The sequence below is a fragment of the Aspergillus uvarum genome, assembly GCF_003184745.1.
Source record: "Aspergillus uvarum CBS 121591 unplaced genomic scaffold BO82scaffold_93, whole genome shotgun sequence".
NCBI classification, from domain to species: Eukaryota; Fungi; Ascomycota; class Eurotiomycetes; order Eurotiales; family Aspergillaceae; genus Aspergillus; species Aspergillus uvarum.
In genome coordinates, this window is record NW_020291390.1 from 22,834 (window position 1) to 41,440 (window position 18,607).

General features: G+C 48.9%; 5 protein-coding genes across 5 annotated transcripts; 3 read left to right on the forward strand and 2 right to left on the reverse strand.

Moving 5' to 3' along the window:
* Positions 1-270: 270 nt before the first annotated feature.
* On the forward strand, positions 271-1,243 carry BO82DRAFT_359395 (CCDC90 family protein). Its single transcript, XM_025636568.1, has 3 exons — positions 271-378; positions 440-773; positions 832-1,243. The coding sequence occupies exons 1-3, from the start codon at positions 363-365 to the stop codon at positions 887-889; spliced, it is 408 nt and encodes a 135-aa protein (XP_025486324.1). The 5' UTR covers positions 271-362; the 3' UTR covers positions 890-1,243.
* Positions 1,244-1,590: 347 nt separating this feature from the next.
* On the reverse strand, positions 1,591-6,430 carry BO82DRAFT_322485 (putative SNF2 family helicase/ATPase). Its single transcript, XM_025632771.1, has 4 exons — positions 6,242-6,430; positions 2,951-6,158; positions 2,437-2,897; positions 1,591-2,362 (listed from the first exon to the last, which is right to left on the reverse strand). The coding sequence occupies exons 2-4, from the start codon at positions 5,964-5,966 to the stop codon at positions 1,820-1,822; spliced, it is 4,020 nt and encodes a 1,339-aa protein (XP_025486325.1). The 5' UTR covers positions 5,967-6,158; positions 6,242-6,430; the 3' UTR covers positions 1,591-1,819.
* A 284-nt stretch (positions 6,431-6,714) lies between these two features.
* On the reverse strand, positions 6,715-8,781 carry BO82DRAFT_347735 (uncharacterized protein). Its single transcript, XM_025633799.1, has 2 exons — positions 8,267-8,781; positions 6,715-8,208 (listed from the first exon to the last, which is right to left on the reverse strand). Exons 1-2 carry the CDS (start codon positions 8,458-8,460, stop codon positions 6,753-6,755), a joined length of 1,650 nt encoding a protein of 549 aa, XP_025486326.1. The 5' UTR covers positions 8,461-8,781; the 3' UTR covers positions 6,715-6,752.
* Positions 8,782-9,829: 1,048 nt separating this feature from the next.
* On the forward strand, positions 9,830-16,135 carry BO82DRAFT_322491 (ECM29 family proteasome component). The gene is made up of 4 exons (XM_025632772.1): positions 9,830-14,876; positions 14,946-15,145; positions 15,299-15,381; positions 15,436-16,135. The coding sequence occupies exons 1-4, from the start codon at positions 9,972-9,974 to the stop codon at positions 15,849-15,851; spliced, it is 5,604 nt and encodes a 1,867-aa protein (XP_025486327.1). The 5' UTR covers positions 9,830-9,971; the 3' UTR covers positions 15,852-16,135.
* A 1,804-nt stretch (positions 16,136-17,939) lies between these two features.
* Positions 17,940-18,499, forward strand: BO82DRAFT_359403 (uncharacterized protein). Its single transcript, XM_025636569.1, has one exon. The coding sequence runs from the start codon at positions 18,098-18,100 to the stop codon at positions 18,305-18,307; it is 210 nt and encodes a 69-aa protein (XP_025486328.1). The 5' UTR covers positions 17,940-18,097; the 3' UTR covers positions 18,308-18,499.
* Positions 18,500-18,607: the final 108 nt, after the last annotated feature.

Here is an 18,607-nt window from a genome sequence, read left to right on the forward strand (position 1 = left end):
GGCAATCACACAGTCTAGCTGGCCTCTCTTCTTCCTCCCTCAGTCACTCCGCCACACCCCGGGCCACTGGTGCTTCCTCGGCGATCGCAAAGCGGTTCGCCTTGGCCCGCCACACAACCAGCCCTCCCGCTGTACAAAGCCTCGGCCATCCTATCCGCTATGACGGTGTCTATGTCGCCGCATTCAAGCCTGCTCGACGCGCTTTCCATGCTTCCACGGTCCGGCAACGGGATCACCATTTCGATACTCTGAAGTTCGTACAGCGGTTAAAGGATGAAGGGTTCAGTGAGGAGCAGGCTGTCGCCATGATGAGAGTCTTGAATGATATCATCGAAGAGTCGATCCAAAATCTTACCCGTACAATGGTTCTAAGAGAAGGTAGGGATACATGGCAGATTTATGCAGATGACTAAGATGCTTATACCTTGTCGTCATCCAGACACCGAACGATCGGCGTATACACAAAAAGTCGACTTCGCCAAGCTCCGCTCCGAGTTGCTAAATGCAGACTCGACCGAAGCGCAACTGACGCGCTCGTCGCACGAGAAGATCGCTGCAGACCTTGCCAAGCTCAACTCGCGGCTCCGGGACGAGATTGGACGCACACAGGCGTCTGTGCGCCTGGATCTGAACCTCGAGAAAGGCAGGATTCGTGAAGAAGCGAATGGACAGGAAATGCGCATCAAGGAGACAGAAACACGGATCGAGCAGGAGGTTGCCGGCTTAAGGGAGCGTGTGGAAGCAGTCAAATTCTCCACTCTACAATGGCTAATGTAAGATCTCGCAATTCTTTGCTGCGTGAAGTATGGTATACTGACATATGTGCTCTAGGGGTGTCTGCACCGGTACCGCTGCACTCATTTTGGGTGCCTGGCGTCTTTTCATGTGAGAATTTTAGCGCACTTGGAGGATTGCATTACCGCGAACTCAAAACTTGTAATCTAGCAACTGTTTGTTCACTGTGTTTGTTTCATGAGCATGTTGGACAATTCCCGTTGAGCTGAGAAATCCAACTTTGCTTTGCTGTAGCAGTCAAAGGTGGTGACATGGACGCAAGTGAAGCCTTAGCAGTATCTGAGGCTAGTGATTTCACAGGACGTGCTGCATCAAGCAACTAGCGGGCTTGATTGAATCGAAATCAACATCAATCTAGTAACCTAGCCGGCTCCGAGTGCGTTAACGTGAATAGTTGTTGTACAGCCCCCAAGTGGCTTCTGTCAAGACTGGCAATCTGTTAAGCTCAGGGTTCCAGCCAATGGTGATGACGAGGGCGATAGTATTGAGAGGGGAAGCTTAGATCCCAGAGGCAATAGGTTTGGGGACGCGGGGGTGCCTATTAGCAAAATTACGATGCTTGAGCGCCTCCCTCCTCAACTTCGTATAACAGTCATTGTTGTGGGAGCTGGACTGGATGTTCGGTATTGACCCGGGAAGTGGACCGAGACGCAGTACTATCAATATGCATGATCGGTATTCCGTAGCTCATAGGTCCGTCTTGTCAACGTCTTGAGGTTATTGCATAACTACGCTTCACAGAAGCGTGTGAACGGACCAGCTCGCCTGTGACATGGGAGGGCTTGGTATTGACACATCGATAGCAGAACCAGCGAACATGGGGCGGTTGGGCACTTCAAACTGCTACAAGCCCTGTCTCATGAAAGCCCCACATTCAAGGGGATTGCTGTTAATCTGCGACATGGTATTGTCGATTGCTCCACTCTAGATACAGTACTGAATCGGGACACGACCACACATCAGGCCCCGGAATCCGAAGATTGCTTGTTCATCCACCAAATTCAGAACTATCAAATCGGCAAGGTTACGAATTCATCAACGCCACACTTCTCTGCTCAGCGGCCTCGCCTCTCAAGAACCTCGCGACTTCACCTGCGGCATCCATGTGGGTACTGTTGGCTTTCCTGAAAAGGCATCGCCATAGATCGTCTTTCTGGACAAGTTCACCACCCATTGGGCCGCTCGCCATCATTTTGGAAAGAGGCGCATCCTGAATCTCAAGAGAATTCGCCGCATCAATTGCTGTCTCAGTCAACGTGGTGCTTGCAATCCCATGAGCGCCATTTACTGGAAACTCTGATGGCCTGTCTTCTTGCCGTTCCTCCGTTTGCATGATATGGGCTAGACGACGCGACACAGACAGATCATAAATCGACTCCTCAACAGTGTCAGAGACCAGATACATCCAGACGGTTGTTGGTCGATGCTGGCCTATGCGATGTACGCGAGCAATGGCTTGAAGCTCGATTGCAGTATTGACCAAGGGTTCACAAAATATGACATTTGTTGCACAAATAAGATTAAGCCCAGATGAATGGGCTCGGGCATGCAGGAGAAAGCATTCCAGCTAGAAAAAGGCGACTGTCAGCATTGGTATTGTGAAATTCAAAGCGTTGCGTACAACTCAGGTATGGCTCTCACCGCAGGGTCACTTTTAAAATTTTGTATGCCATCTTTGCTGTCAACACTGCTGAACCCAATCTTGAACCGGGACAAGGCTGATGCTAGAATTTCAAGGAAGTTCTTGTACTGGGAAAACACCACTGACTTAGCCCCAGGATCGTGCTCACGGAGCCACAGTATGTGACGAGCCAAAGTATCGATCTTGGTGCCAAAAGAAGAATTCAAATCGATATTCTTGATCTCATTTAGCGTACTCGAGCTGATATCATGGTAGATTGAGTTTGTGGAAGATGGTCGCTCAGAGATGGCCTTGGTCGGTGCCTTTTCTTCTTGCACAACATATTCTTGAGGCTTGTATGTGATCTGGTGGAAATCGTTCGCTTTCAACCTTCTTTTACATGTAGGACAAGTGCGATGCTGACGCCACCATATGCCCAAACAATGTTGACAATAGCGATGGCCACATACAGTCAAAACACCTTATAGTCGTAAGTAAAACTTGGCTCCAACTAGTCAGGAGATGCCAACTCACCAATCTCAAAGCCTGACTGGCATATCACGCATATTCTTGTGGACTCATCCACGCTCGGTTCGTCTCGAAGATGGATCAAGTAGCGGTGCTTTGCGCGCAAAGCCGATATTCTTCCATCAATAACATTCTCTTGAGTGAGCTTCGCCTCGAAGGTGGCCTCATCTAAGGGCTTTCCGACGCTCTCCTCGTCGAACGGAGCCACGGTGTCAGAGATTTGCTGTAATTGGCGATAGTACTCAAGGCGATAATTCATCGTGTCCCGAAACATCTCAACCTCTCTCTCCAGGCTTGAAATAACCTTGGAATGCTCCGCAGCCATAGCACTGGCATTCTTCAACACCAAACTGGTGATTTCCATTTCGGCCCGAGCCCGGGTGCTTCCCTCAGTTGCCTGCCATTCAAGGGATGTGGTCAAGCTGCGAAGCTCACTGATAATACCGCGAAGAGAGCCCAATTGAGGATCGGGCTTCATACGACTTCGCATGTTCATAATATTCAGAAACAGCTCTGGTGAAGGGCCCTCGCCCTTTTGGGCCTGAGCGACTCCGCCTTTGACTTCATGAGCAATAAGCACGTTCCTCTGCCCAGTCAGGCAGTCGTGGCGATCAGCGAACATGGCGCGTAGTGCCTCCATATAAACGTACATTTCATCTTGATGTTTGGTAGATTTTTCGTATTCGTTGCCTTGAAGCTCCGATTCATCCTCCTGGTCAATGAGCGACTGGGAAAGAAGATGAACCATGGTCTGACGCCACTCGTCGTATTGTGCAGCATGTTTATTCATAGCCTCGCAAAAATCTTCGAAATTCTCGAGCACACGGCGAGCCTCTACGCCTGTGTTGTATATATGAGGTTTCATCTTGGGTATGGCCACATATCGCTTGTTGCGCAGCATCTCCCTGATTATTCTCATGTGATTTCCTACCTTCTTAGACACATCCTTCAAAATTTCTTTCCGGATGGACTTGGCAGTGGCATACGCCTCCTCTTCCTGTTGCTCGAGAGATTTGAAATCATCAGACTCAGGGTCAGTGAGCTTGAGGTCCGATTTGATCTGATAGTACGCATTGCCCATGAAGAATATACCCATATGCTGGACTTCGAGAGCAGTGCGAAGCCTCTGTCGGTAGATACCTATGCGGTTACTCTTGTCCGAATCTTCACTATCGTCATTGGTTGCCAGCTCATTCGGTGTCGATTCTTGATCAGTGCCCAAGTTCGATACTCGAAGTCTCTCGATCTCTGTTTGCAGTCGACCTCGACAATCGTTGACGATTACACTCGCTCTCTCAAAGCAAGTCCTCCACAGCTCAAGTGCTTCTCGTTTTCGCATAGCATTCTCCAGCAATTGCCCACGACGCATTCGCAATAAGAGACGTTCACGTTCTTGGGCATGTATTCTCACGTCGTTTTCATCAATCATGACCTCTAAAACTTCTTGGACTGAGCGTAACGGACCGTTAGTGCCAGCGGTAAATCCTCGACCGCGATTGGGATGAAGACACGTCTGGCGAAGTATGGCCAGCCAACTCCTCATTCTCTCAATGACTGATGAGTCATTAGGATTCCAGTTTTCGTGGATAGGTGCGCCTGAAATATCAAGCCCACACTCTTCGCACATTTGCTCATATAGCTGTCTGTAATGTTGCTCTTCAACTGCATTAAAAGGTATTGTGATGACAACCCTTTTCTGAAGTGGTATGCGGAGCTCCCCTCGGATGCGATCTTTGCTATTCCTCAGAGCAATAGTTTGAGTGATACGCGCCAGAACAGGGCGAAATGACCGGCATAACCTATTCCAAATAGAACCACAAAAAGGATCATAGCGCAGAAATAGAAGAAGGCCGAGAAGGTCTGTGATGTCCTTGCGAATAGGGGTCCCAGTCACAGCCCAGGCCAACTGGCGCGGAATCAAACGAGCAACTTTGGCTGCATTACTGACGCCACTCTCTATCATCTGGGCTTCATCCAGACAAACTCGCCACCAATGAATTTGAACAAGAGGCGACTTCCGTGGCTCGAACCTTTTTTCATGCCGGAGATTTCGCTGCGGAGCATTTCCCGAAAAATGAATCTCTCGAGCAAGAACATTATAGGTCGTGAGCACGACATCGTGATTAGCCACCATATCAACCAACCCACGCTCTGGTATTTCATGGTGACGGTTTATACCCTCATAGTGAAAAACACGAAGACTCGGAGCGTGTAGCAGGATCTCCTCCTTCCACTGGTCGAGAATCGCAGGTGGCGTTATAATCAGAGTTGCACGGGAGGGTCTCAAGCCACCAATGGGGCTTGGACATTGGGTCTCAGATAGTAATTCTCGACGGTGGAGGCACATTAGACTGATCATTTCGACCGTCTTACCCAGGCCCATTTCTTCAGCCAGGATACCGCCCCGTAAGACTGTCCTCTGTGCAGAAATATCTGCAGTCACAATCATGAGGAGATGGCTCGCATAACAGCACTTCCCATCCGCATCTTTGATACGAATGAAGGAAGCTGGCAGATCACTATTAGAATCCAACTCAGTAGGGATTACCTGTCCATCGGGGCATAATTTGACGCCCTCCCTCTGCAAGAGCCACCTGACTGTTCGTCTCTGAAAGGGGAAGAGCTGACACTCTGTCAGGGCGCATTTGATCTCGGCTGAGCCCGTGGGCGTATCAGGTGGTACATGAACATTTTCATAGAAATCGCGTGGTGACCAGCTTGCCTCCTGCCCTTGATATCTTCCGGTGTGTGCTGTGTGCTCCATGAGCGAACCGTCACCCTGTCTCAGAACATACCTCGAAAAGACTCTGGATGAGGTAGAAGATAGACTTCTGGCATCTAGAATATCTGTCGAGTCCTTCCAAAGGATGGCAATTTCCAGTTTGAAGGACTTCCCATCAGGAAGCCGATGCAAGGTTGCCTGGTAGCAAACAGACGGCGCACGCTTAAAAAATAGATCGGCGCAGGGCAAGCTTCCTATCAATCCGCCATCAATGGCATCAATGAGCTTGCGGTCGGTCATCCTATCTGAGAAGATTACTTCCTGTCCCGGCACTGCTAACAACTTCAGCTGAAGGCTGCCAGATTTGTCATCAATCACAGTGGTATCAGAATGAACAAAAGGGGCAGTGACTGTCTGCACGACAACAGGAAGGCGTGACACATATTCGAATGAATGCAGTAATCTTTCTGCACTTCTTAAGTGAGCGAAGTTCTGTTTGATGAAGCTTTTAGCAGACTCAACCTCAATGAGGCCATGCCAGGTCACGCTTGTATTTGGATTTGACGATCACCTACCAATCCGATATGACATCGTGCTAGCGGAATATAACCCAGCGGGATTTCTGTTTTCAGAGGTCCATTGAGTTTTCTTAGACTTTGAGGTGCTAAAGACAGCTTGAGCCGCTTATTTGGTGGTTCAGAGTGCTCAATGCTGCAGCTGGTTCTCACGAAGGCAGCAACCAGAGTATCTGGGACAAGACCTGGAGTTCTTGGTCAGCAGTGAACCCAGATAGGAAAGAGCAAGCCCCAGGCTACCTGAATACTTAAGTTCTGTTTTTACCGTAGTCATGCTATCTTCTTGCTATACATATCTTAATTGCCACAGTATGATAAGTTAATCTGATGGAACTCTCTAGGAGGCGACAGAAGAGCTGTCTTATCAATCAAGCTCACGTGCCGATAAGAAATGTCCATCTGAAGTATCTAAACAGTTAAATCTATTATATACAAAGATTTTTATAGCTTAGATCAACTTATTTGGTACAAGGAAAGAATCGGCTAGTGATTTATGATACTTGAGGAATTCTTAATTGTCTGTGTCATAAACCAAACTGCCGTTAATCGCGTGTACTTCCCGACTATATGAGACACCATCAGCGTCGCTCTTAAAGACGTCTTTTGTCTCGCCATACGAAGCACTATTGTCTGAAGTTGATTGATAGAATGCCGTGCCCGATTGCTCGGTGTGCAAGTTCAGAGGACCTGAGGTAAGAGTGTATGTTGAGATCCCCAGGCCTCCTGTAGCTTCAATGTCAAGACCTCTGCGCATCCAAGCACTTATAGTAAGCCCATCGTCCAGATTGTAAGTCTGGTTGCAAAGTAAAGGATAATCAAATGTGACATCATTGAGTACTTTGCCTCCTGTGAGCTGGTTACGGCCAGAAGTATGCTGGAGGTTACTCTGGCTCAGACCTTGCTGGTTCAGAGTTCCATAGTTCGAGTAGGAAAGGTTCTGACTCCACGCATGATCGGCAGACTGGACTGTAAAGGTTCTCTGCGCTGTTATGGAGTAAATCAATGTTACATTCCCTCCAGCTGCATTCTGCACAAGGTTGCGCGTCGCTGTGAATTTCGCTGGCGGAGCTATTGAGATTGGCTTGCGACCAGGCGAAAACCGGGGTGCAGATTCATCCAGATACAAGAAGATAGTTCCAGTCACGATCCAATAGGACCCAACTGTATCAGAGAATGTGACAGCTCCGCCTTCAGATATGTTGAGACCCGTGACCCTGATTTCGAAAGAATGGGTCTTGTTGTCCAGCAGCATGGGTAACCACGGGGTGATGTCAATTTCTGGCTGCCTCAAGTCGAAGGCGTCAATGCCAACAATTGGACGCCAGAAACCCGGCGCGACCCCACCAGTAAAAATGATAGGAAATGGCCAAACTACGCCTGCCATAATGCCATCAATATAGAGTTGTACCTCGCGAAAGGGAGAGTATCCGTACAGCTCCCCGATGGTGCTATTGAAAGACCACGAGTCGGATGTAAAGACGTTCGACCACCAAAACTCTTCTGTTGATTGACCAGTGGCGGCGATCGAAACGACAGCACGTGAGGTATTCGGAGGGAATCGGTGAAGTACAGTCGCATTGTCCGATGGAAGCTCAAACTCGCTGGACGCATTTTGTACTGACCTTCTCGCAGAGATAGGCAAGATGGCATCTGGCGTCTTCACATTGTCCTCGTAGGAGAAATAGGCTGTCAATGTTGTATTGTAATGCCCCGTATAGACATCAGTGATGATATTTCCTAGGTCAAATATTATCTTTTGCTTCTCTTTCCAGAGGGTGTTGAATTGTGACATGTCTTTGAGATAGGTCCAAATAATGCCATCGCTGGTTGGTTCCGCAGTTGATGTGCGCCACAATTCAGTATCACCAAGATAGAAAATCGCAAGACGATCATATTGCCTGCCCATCGAGGTGACAGTAAGGTTGATGCGAACGGTGTCAAATTTGCAGCGAGGAGGCTCATAGAATCTATGCACGTCCAGTTCAGTGCTGTTTCTCGTCGATCTGCAGGAGACTCCTTACTCACCCGACATAGGGGAGAGAATAACTATTCCCAAAGTCGTAATCCACTAAGACGCGCTCCTCTCCTGCACATTGATCGTGCCCATCACTTGCAACGGAAATAGGTTGATACACTTCAAAGACTTCTAAAAGAGCGCAAGCTTGGTGGTAGTAGAAAAAAGGCCCTATCCAAAGGACGGGGTGGAGAAACAGCCGCATGGCCGCGTGTGAGACTACCGACTGTTCAGCCTAGCTCTCGTAGCCCACTCAAGAGATCTAAGAACAAATGTCTTCTCTGAGTGGTGAGGAATATACCTGTACGACGCTGCTCGAAGCCGCCGTTGCGCGCTCCGAGGGGGGTCATTTGTACTTGTACTTACGGAGTACTGTCCTCTGCAATCAGCGGCGGGGCACGTCCATCGTGCAAGGTGCTGATTGCATGAGGAACACGCAATCCAATCTATAGCGAGCGGGTTGTAGCAAGAAGAGAGCAGGTGCTAGCCTGCTTCCTCTGGTCCTCCAATTTGCCCATCGTGAGATAGTACGGAGTAGAAACCAGTAGGAATGATGACAGGTGAGGGGAAAGCTACTCGTTCATTTATCAAGCATGCACATCGCGTCTGTGATAGTGACTATCCCTGCCGGAATCCGACGGTGAGCCGAGAGCGGGTAAACGAAGTGGTCTTGGTGCTAATATCAACACCTACCGAGCTCATAGATCCAGATATGGCATACAATCGGATTATCAAATGTCAGTGCCTAGATGTACAGTACTGTAGATATAGTGTACTGTACTGTACTATATAAAAACACAACAAAAGGTAATTTATGTATGCAAGTTGAGGTAACTACCATGGTTAAGTTAGCTAATTAGGTAACTACGGAGTACGGATCCCCCGAGCGAGGTTGCAGATCGGTTGTGTCGTTTTTTAGCGTCGCGTGGAACAAAACCTGCTTAGTAATGGCCTTGGCATCACGTGCATGGCAAACGTTTCACGCCACCCTAAAAAAGAGCTGCCGTGACCTGCGTTCACCGGATCAGCTTACGACAGATTACAGATGATCTGACCTCGTTTTTTCGGTCGCGTGGCATGAAATGGCTTACTAGGCAGTCTAGTCATGTGACTGCCAAGCGAGCTAGTTACCTATACAAAACATAGATTTCATGCAATGCCAACTTTTTCATTACTCTTACATTAAACTGCTTATTAACTGCTTTACAACTACTTACATTAGGATTTTTAAAATTATTAGGGTTATTAGGGCTATTAGGGTCCATATTACATTAGGATTTTCTATTAGGGAATACCTTTTATTATTCTTTTACATTAGGGTTTTTTATTAGGGATATAAGTCTGTTTTAGAGGAAATTGAATTTCAATACTTGAAAAACTGTATATTATAAGTTCGCATGGCACGTTATTGCTTATTAATCTGCGCTAAGTGGGGTTGGTTCACTTGAACATTTCAAAAAGTTCATGTGACATGTAGACACAGCTTACGAGGAGAGGAGTCAGGTTAGATGATGACTAATATCAACAGTCCCCTAAATATCGGAATGCCTGAGGTTTGAGGATGACGTTGAGCCCCCCTGCCTAAACGGGGATCTACAGAGTTGAAAACTCCCCATCTCTTCTTGTGCTTATACCAGTCATCGCGTCGATGTGAAATCCGTCTGGTCAAAATATTTGCTTGATTTCTCCTTCTCTCCGAGCGTGTGTGATCGTGCCATGGCTTCGGAAACCAATATCCCAGTGAGCTCTGAAGCTCGCGAATTGAGCTTGATATCCAAGGTTGAACTTAGGATCGCCCTTGCGGACTCGGACGATAGACTGCAGACCCTCCTAAATACTTATTTGACACCTCTGCTGTTGAAACTAGGCTCTGAGAGCATTGCGGTTCGCAACAAAGTCATTTCGGTTTGTCAGCACATCAACACCCGAGTTCAATCCCCCACTATCAAGCTCCCCGTGGCGGCTTTGTTGAAACAGTTCAAGGAACAGAAATCTCACCTGATTAGACATTTTGATTTGCTCTATATTCAGCAAGGTGTTCATCGCCTTGGGTCAAGTGCAAGGGTAGAGATCCTACTTCCTTTACTGCAAGGAATCTCGGAAATCGGCTCATCCACCAATCAAGCTGCTACTGTCTTCAACTTGGTCCTGAGGCTTCTCCCGCTTTTGAAGTTACCACCCAAGGATAGTGACGAGGACCTGCAATTAAAGACTCATTTGGGTCTCTCTGACCAAGATACGCAATTTTTGTCATCTCTGTTTGAGAAACTGCTTATTCTTTCCCCCGCGGACAAGCATAAGTCCACATGCCCGGGACTATCTCCAGCAGATTACACTTTTCTGAACAAAGATGCTCCTATCTCCGAGACATGGAATGCTTCCGATGGTGGACTAAATCTCACTGAGACTAAAGTCAATGTCCTCAGATTCCTAGCCAGCGGAGCCTTTGCCAATTCAGAGCGATTCCTGCCTGCTGTGATTGCATCAGCGGATGCTAACACTCGTCTCTCTGATATCGGCGAGGAATGCCTCAAAAGGTTTGTACCAAGTCTTGAGGACCCCCATGTTGTACGGCAGTTGTACGATCTCTACCTGGGTGCAGGAACACCAGATGGGGCCGCGCCAGCGCGACCTGCTCTGCAGATCAGACTACTGGTCTTCCTAGGGAGATCAATCAAGGCGACTAGGGACAAAGAGCGCATTATGCAGGTAATAGGGGAAGGCCTTCTATCAGACAGTGCGAGGTCTATACAAGGGCTGCAAGCGTCCAAGCTACGGACACAAATTTTCAATTTTACTACCTGGGTTGTGAGGATGGGCTCGCCAGATGATCTACAACAAATGGCACCGAAGCTCATAGCAGGCTTGATAGACTTCATCCAGTCTCAAGGATGGCCTAGTCCCGCGGCAAGTGGTCAAAAACTCCCGCAGACAGAACTTAGTTTGCGGGGCATGGCCTACGAATGTATTGGTATCATGATTCCCAAAGCAGACTTTCAGGTCCAGAAGGGAGAGGATGCTTTGTCTGGCTTTGGACTTATCAAATGGCTATTTACATCGCTCAGCTCTGATGATTCAAGCACTCAGATCTTCGTCAGTATCGAACAGGCATTAGGAAATATTCTCAGTTCTTCAATGAAGAAATGGGATCATGACTTTGAAGCGCAACTGCGACCCTTTCTCCTTCAGCAAATGAGTAATCAGCCTGAACAAGAGGACCCTCTGACCGGGTTTACTGTTGTCCGCGGCCCTCAGTATGCAGCAGTACGATTTGCGAACAGATTTTTACCTTACAATGATGTTATCGCCCGATGGATAGATCTCATGGCCATTGCTAGCGGCTCAGAAAAGCATCATGAAGTGGTAGAGGAGGGACAGAAAGGCCTGCATCCTTACTGGTTCCGACTCCAAAATTCCAATCACGATCATAAATTGTCCTCCAATGAGCTATCTGCATGGTACTGTTTTCCGAGATTCTCTGACGCGGTGCGCTTTCTATTTGGCACCACTCCATCGCAAGGCATATCTGGTTCGTCTGCATTGGACATACTAACGGGGCCTTACCAGAACGCCTTCCCAGCGGCTATCGAGTTTCTTCGTAACATGTTGCTTTGGGAATCCATCTCCGCTTCAGAGGCCGGTTTTGAGATAGAACATGATTGGGATGTCAAATTGGATGTGATGCTTAGCTCTGATCAACAAGCACGAGATGCTTTGAGAAGCTACCTTCGATCTACTGACGACGAACCAATTGCCCTATTTCTCTCGAGTGCGCTCGCTGGCTTATCTCGCGAGAACAGGAAAGGCACACAAAAATGCGGGAGGCTCTTCATCAGCATAGCTTCCCTGAGCCCCAACAACATACTTGAGAAGGTGGTGCCGCAAACATTGGCACTTGGGAAACCATTGAACAGTAATGATCAGGAGGTACAGGACGCTTCTGCCCGAGCGATTGGCATTCTGGCTTCGCATCCCGCCTTTTCGACCACGGATTTGACTGCACTCATCACTGAACTGTCGGACTTGATGGTGGAGTGGAAGGCTGCAATCGGGGAGGCCGCACTTAGGGTCAGGGGTGCAGTTATGGCTCTGTCTTACTTATTGAGCAGGCTTGCGTTCCGCAACATGATTCTTAAAGTGCCGGAAGCCTATGTGAGACGGTTCATTGACACCGTTTCTGATATGGTAGAGAACGCTCGAGACTCTCTCCTTTGCCGGTCCGCCCAGGCTGCAGTTGGGAGACTTGGTCTTTCTAATCTCCTGTCCTTTTCTATGCTTCCTGAATCTAAATGGGTCACAATTAAAGAAAGACTTGTTCAGGCGGCCAAGGCAGAGAATGAAGTGGCCATCATGGCGATTGGACTGTTATCAATGGCCATCTCCGGAGGTGACTCTACTGGTGTAGGACTCGATGGACTAACGCAAGCCCTCTATGATCTTCATGAGAATCGCAACTCAGAGCTTCACTTCACAGTCGGCGAGGCACTTAGCAATGCTGCAGCTGGCTGGAGATCTAGGTCACTGGTACTGGAATTTGATGTGGACGAAGCGATTCCCGCGTCCGCGATCCCAGAATCAGTCCTCGCTGAGGTATGCGACAAAATCTTATCTAGCTGCAGTGCCTCAAAACCCTCACTGCGAAAGGCCGCTGCTATATGGCTTTTGAGCCTTGTCAAAAACTGCGGTCATCTGCCTGAGATGCAAGCCCGTCTGCGAGATTGCCAGCGGTCATTTAGCAATTTGCTTGTTGATCGCGAAGAAGTCGTCCAAGAGACCGGAGCGCAAGGCTTAAGTCTCGTTTACGGAATTGGTGACCGGGGACTGAAGGACGACCTGGTGCGTGATCTGGTGGATTCTTTTACTGAAGGCAAGTCAAATCTAAGAGGAGGCCGGGTCAACGATTCTACCGAATTGTTCGAGCCAGGGGCCTTACCAACCGGGGGTGGATCATCTGTGAATACCTATAAAGATATCATGAACCTCGCTGCCGAAGCGGGGGATCCTACTCTGGTTTATCGGTTCATGGCGCTGGCCTCGAACAATGCCCTTTGGACCAGCCGTGCGGCTTTCAGCAAATTGGGAATAAGCAGCATATTCTCCGACTCAAGCGTGGACGGCTACCTTGCGAAGAACCCCAAGATTTATCCGAAATTGTTTCGCTACAGATTCGACCCGAACCCAAATGTGCAGCGATCGATGGACACAATATGGCGGGCCCTGGTCAAGAATCCGACGGAAGTGATTGATGCTCATTTCGATGAGATCATAACTGATCTACTGAAGAGCATGCTGACAGGACGAGAATGGAGGGCTCGGCAAGCGAGTTGCGCTGCAATTGCCGACCTCATTCAGGGCCGCCAGCCGGAAATGTACGCGGGGTATATCAAAGAGATCTTCACTAAAGCCTTTAAGCTACTGGATGACATCAAAGAAACAGTCCGGGTTTCAGCGATGAAGCTTTGCCAGATCATCACCAACATGATCATGCGCACATTAGAGACAAGCCAACCCGATGCGAAGCAAGCTGGTTCAATGCTGGAGACTGTTATCCCGTTCCTGCTGAGTGACAAAGGCATGGAGTCCGGGGTTGAAGAAGTTCAAGGATTCGCGATTGGAGCACTGATTCAAATGATCAAGAAGAGCCCTGCAAAACCACTGCGCCCATTCGTGCCTCACATCATGGAACAGTTCTTAAGCTGCTTGAGTTCCCTGGAGCCCCAGGCCATGAACTACGTTCATCTCAACGCCGACAAGTATGGCTTGACGGGGCAGGATATCGACAAAATGCGTCTATCCAGCATCCGCACGTCGCCTATGATGGAAGTCATCGAGCGGTACCTCATTGATATGCTCGATGTAGAGAGCATGAAAGAATTTGCCTTGAGGCTAGAGGGAGTACTGCGCTCAGCAGTGAGTCTTCCGTCCAAGGTGGGCTGCAGTCGTGTCCTGGTGCTCCTAAGCATGCGAACCACATTATTTCGTCCCTTTGCAGACCGCTTTATTCAGCTCCTTGGGAAATACGTGGTAGATCGTAATGACACTGTTAGCGCGTCCTATTGCTCCTCAATCGGGTATTTGATGCGCCTTGCTTCTGATGAGCGGTTCTTGAGCACGGTCGAGCACGCGAAGAAATTATACCTCACAGCAGAAGACACCAATCAGCGTGCTATCTCGGCTGAGATTTTGCTTTCGACGTCAAAGCTAGCTAATGACCGGTTTATAGCATTCGCCACGGCGGCACTGCCATTCATCTTTGTATCTAAGTACGACTTGGATGACCATGTTCGGGAAGTATTCGAAAAAGCATGGCAGGACAATGTCGGTGGTAACCGCGCAGTGTCACTCTACATCAAGGAGATTGTTGACCTTGTGTCTCAAAGCCTGGAATCAGCGCGCTGGGCTATTAAGCACACAGCCGCACTGGGACTTGCAAATGCTATCACGTCTCTTGATGCTGAGCTGGATCTTGCCACGAGCGAACACATATGGCCTGTTTTGGAAAAGGCGTTGGCTGGTAAAACATGGGATGGGAAAGAAGTGGTGCTCAAAGCCTTTGCAAGATTCGCAAAGCAGGCGAAAAGGTTATGGGAGGCGAAGCCTCAGTTGGCAGAGGCTATGAAGGTATTCCCTTCCGCAGCTCTAACCCATTTGTGTTTCGAGACTCCAAACTGACGCGTATGGCTAAACAAGACGATTACCCTCCGAGAAGCCAAGCGAAACAACGTGACCTACCGGCCTCATGCCCTCATTATTCTTGGCGAGGTGTCGCAAGCGCGCGAGGACCTCGATTTTATACCAGAGACCATCAGCATCGTCACTCAAGTGTTGGACCAGATAGAAGAGGACGGGGATCCAATGGAAGTCGATGTAGGAAGCAGCCGGAGACCTACGTAAGTCGGATCCCTTCGCCAATGGAGGCTTGGAGGTCCAATGAAATACTTGGACCACTAATGATTGCACCTTGTGGCTCTTACGGACCTCCATCGCCGATATTTGTTCAAACTAAACAAATCAGCTCGGATGGGAACTGACAAATTCTTTAGTCAAGTTCTCGATGATACGTTAGCCGCATGTGTCGAATGTCTCCTGCATTGTTGCCAACCTGTATCGCATCGATCAGCAAGTGGTAGGTTCCCATGCAGCCGGTCTGTAAGTTTATCGGGCGCTAACAACGATCCAGTTGTACAGGAACACCTGGAGGGTATTGTGCCAAACCTGCGCCGAGCATTGGGACGCGGAGGCAGAAACGTGCAAACAACACTGTATAGAGAGCTTTGCGCAGTCCTCGACCAATTAGGGAAGTGGGAAGCCTCGCAGGGTGGCGAAGTCGATCTACGCGGTCCCCAAAAGGCCTTGGCGGCGCTAGCCAGCGAGATGCTATCTCGTGATATCGATACCTCGTTCGAGAAAGTGCGTTTAGGGCGTGCACAGGCGACTGCTTCATATGTCAAGTTGTGCGCGCAGATGAGATGTCCAATTGACGAGACACTATGGAAAACCATACGGACATGGAGAGACGAGGAACGGTCGGGGTTGGTACAACAGGTACTCGACCGGGCGCTCGCGGCCGAAACACCGCCGTCAGTGATCTTGTGAGATACGGCTCATGATTTCTAAGTGAGATCATGCGGGTGATATGTCTCACTGGCCATCGGACGACAGCAGATATGGCCCGATGGGGATGAAGACGGGGTACGAAAGGGAGGGTTAAAGATGAGGGGAGCATGCATTGATCATGAGACTAGGGCCGAGCTCGGTCCAGGCACTGCCAATAAAAGATGATACGCCCGAAGAGCGGTCCGCTGTCCATTGGAGGAGGCGCAGAGAGGGAAGAGAAACGAGAATCATGTAGAAATATGTGAGGTAAAGAACGAATGAAGGTCGGAGGTTAGAATACTAGTAATGCGTACCAGTAATTTTTGTAGTAGAACCAAGCATTAAAGTGGCAGCCAACTGGTCGCGGGGTGGGATAAGGTACAGTACCTACCTGCTCACAACACGGTATACAGCCACTTCCTCTCTGAGACCGCCAGTGGCAAATCTGCTTTCATACATACCAAGTAGTAGGTAATTTTGCTCGGATCCGATGGGGAGGAAAGGAGGAAATCGATGGTGTAATGAGTCTCAACCGATGGCAGCGGCCATGCCGAAGATCTAGATTGGCCCAGATGAGTCTCGCGGGGGAAGGGGGGTGATTTGGGCATCGGACAGAGGGGGGGCAAAGGGGTCGGTCGATCTGGTGCGACTGGCAGACTAAGTTAGCGCGAGTAGAGGGCATGATCATTGTAGGGCATGTCAGGGTTAGGGATTAGAGATACCGGTAACTTATGGCTGAAGATTTGTGTGTCAGGACATAAGAAAACAAGACTATACGTAGTAATCTCGTATCGTAACTGAAAATGGGTCAGGCAGACCCCGCGAAACGAAGACAACAAGAAAGAAAAACTTCGGATGATAGGGTCGGAAGATAAAGCCGTCTGTCCGTCGGAAACAAAAGTATCTGAAGGAACAACTTTCCCCCGATACGAACCCACCGCTCTCCCAGGTCTCGCAGGGGAGGGGGGGGTAAAGTTAACATTACCATGCTACTCACTATGACCGATATATTGACACAGAATGCCTGGGGAGTTGAGAGCTACCTGCAAAGGATACAGGATTAATTACCGGTAGATGAGTATTAGTCTGTCCAACTATCCATGACAATTAGAAGTCCGAGCCGGGGGCCGGAGATAAAGGAATGAAGCCGAAGTGCGGAAAGTCAAAGTAGAGACTGGACTACAAATCGACTCGACCTTGCCTCGGGCAGTCCTCAGACCGCCACCTGCCAGTCACCAGCACCAGCCACTAGGGAAGTATAACTAGTAAATAATGATTGTACTGTGTTCCGTACTCCATACTAGGTGTTCAATGATCGTGAGTTATCGACGCTCAGACCAGATATGTCAGAAGCGAAAAAGGGGGATGATCATGTTATAAATCAGGTTAGAGCTAGCTGATGATAAGACTCTTTTGCACAAGTTTAAGGTTCTGGTGCCAGGAAGGAATCCAGGAAATTCCGGGATAGGCGAGAGTACACTAACTACCTTACCTTCATTACCTTAAATTCTTCGATACAGTGAAGGTTCGGCTCCGAGAACAGGCGCACTGGTAGGATGATTGATTTGTTGATGGGTACGGTACAGTACGGTGTAGTATAGTGCATTACAGTACAGTACGTACATACATACAGCACATTACTTACTCGGTGCATACTTGGTTGGGTCTTAGGCCATCATGGATCATGGATAGATCGAGGAGGGTTGGCAGGAACGGGACTAGTCTGTGGCTTGTTTGCAGATTTTGTCCGTTCTTCTTCTCGGTTTTTCTTTTTTTTCTTCTGTTCTTTTTTTTGGCAGCGCCGATTTGTACCCGAACCCCGTGACCATCCCGCCAATCAGTGGCAGTGTTAATAGCCAAGGCCGTCTTCAACTCGCGTGGGTGTTGTTTTTGGCAACCGGCGTGGCCGAAACTCACCGGACCGAAAGGGCTAGACTACCCAGACTAAACTAGATAGGATAGTAAGCCACTTAGCCTGGAGAAACACAGGTACCATGCACTGAAGACAGACATGAACCATGAACCATGGATGACTGCGACCCATTATCCTGTTACGCTTCCCGCAAGCTTGGTTTCTGTTCCTTAACTTCTTCAATCTCAGGCCTGCGGTCGGTGGCTGCTTCTCTCGCTCTCATTCGCCCGACACGCACACCCCCTTCCACCTCACCCCCAAGTCCACGTGCATGTGTGACAAATACGTGGTAAGTTAAACAACTTAACCACTTACTATAGTAGTTACCTTAGGCATGGAAAGGATCTCGACCCCAGCAGATCATCTCATGAACAAGGCTGCTCCACCGCATGGAGACACCCGCGGATCGATCTATCAGAACCCGAGGCCTTGCATCATTTTCACCAACTTCAGCGTCGGGCTTGCAGGAAACACGCTGCTCTTTGGGGGTTTCGCCCCGGAAAGGCTTTTTCCCCCTGCCACATGGTTGGCATCTGCATTTTGACTACTAGACCACTTTGGGACCGGGCTTTTTTGGTCGGTCCTCTGTCCTAACTGTTTTCTCGTTTGTTGCTCCTGTATTGGGGAGGAGGAGAGGTGGGGGGTGCAGGCTAATCTTTCGCCTAAGGTACGAGCCTAACCCACCTGGTCGTGATCCATCCTATCACCCCCATCACACAGACAAACATGCTATTGCGCGCGCTGGTAGTTAGTAGTAGTAGTAGTAGTAGTAGTAGTAGTAGTAGTAGTAGTAGTAGTAGTAGTAGTAGTAGTAGTAGTAGTAGTAGTAGTAGTAGTAGTAGTA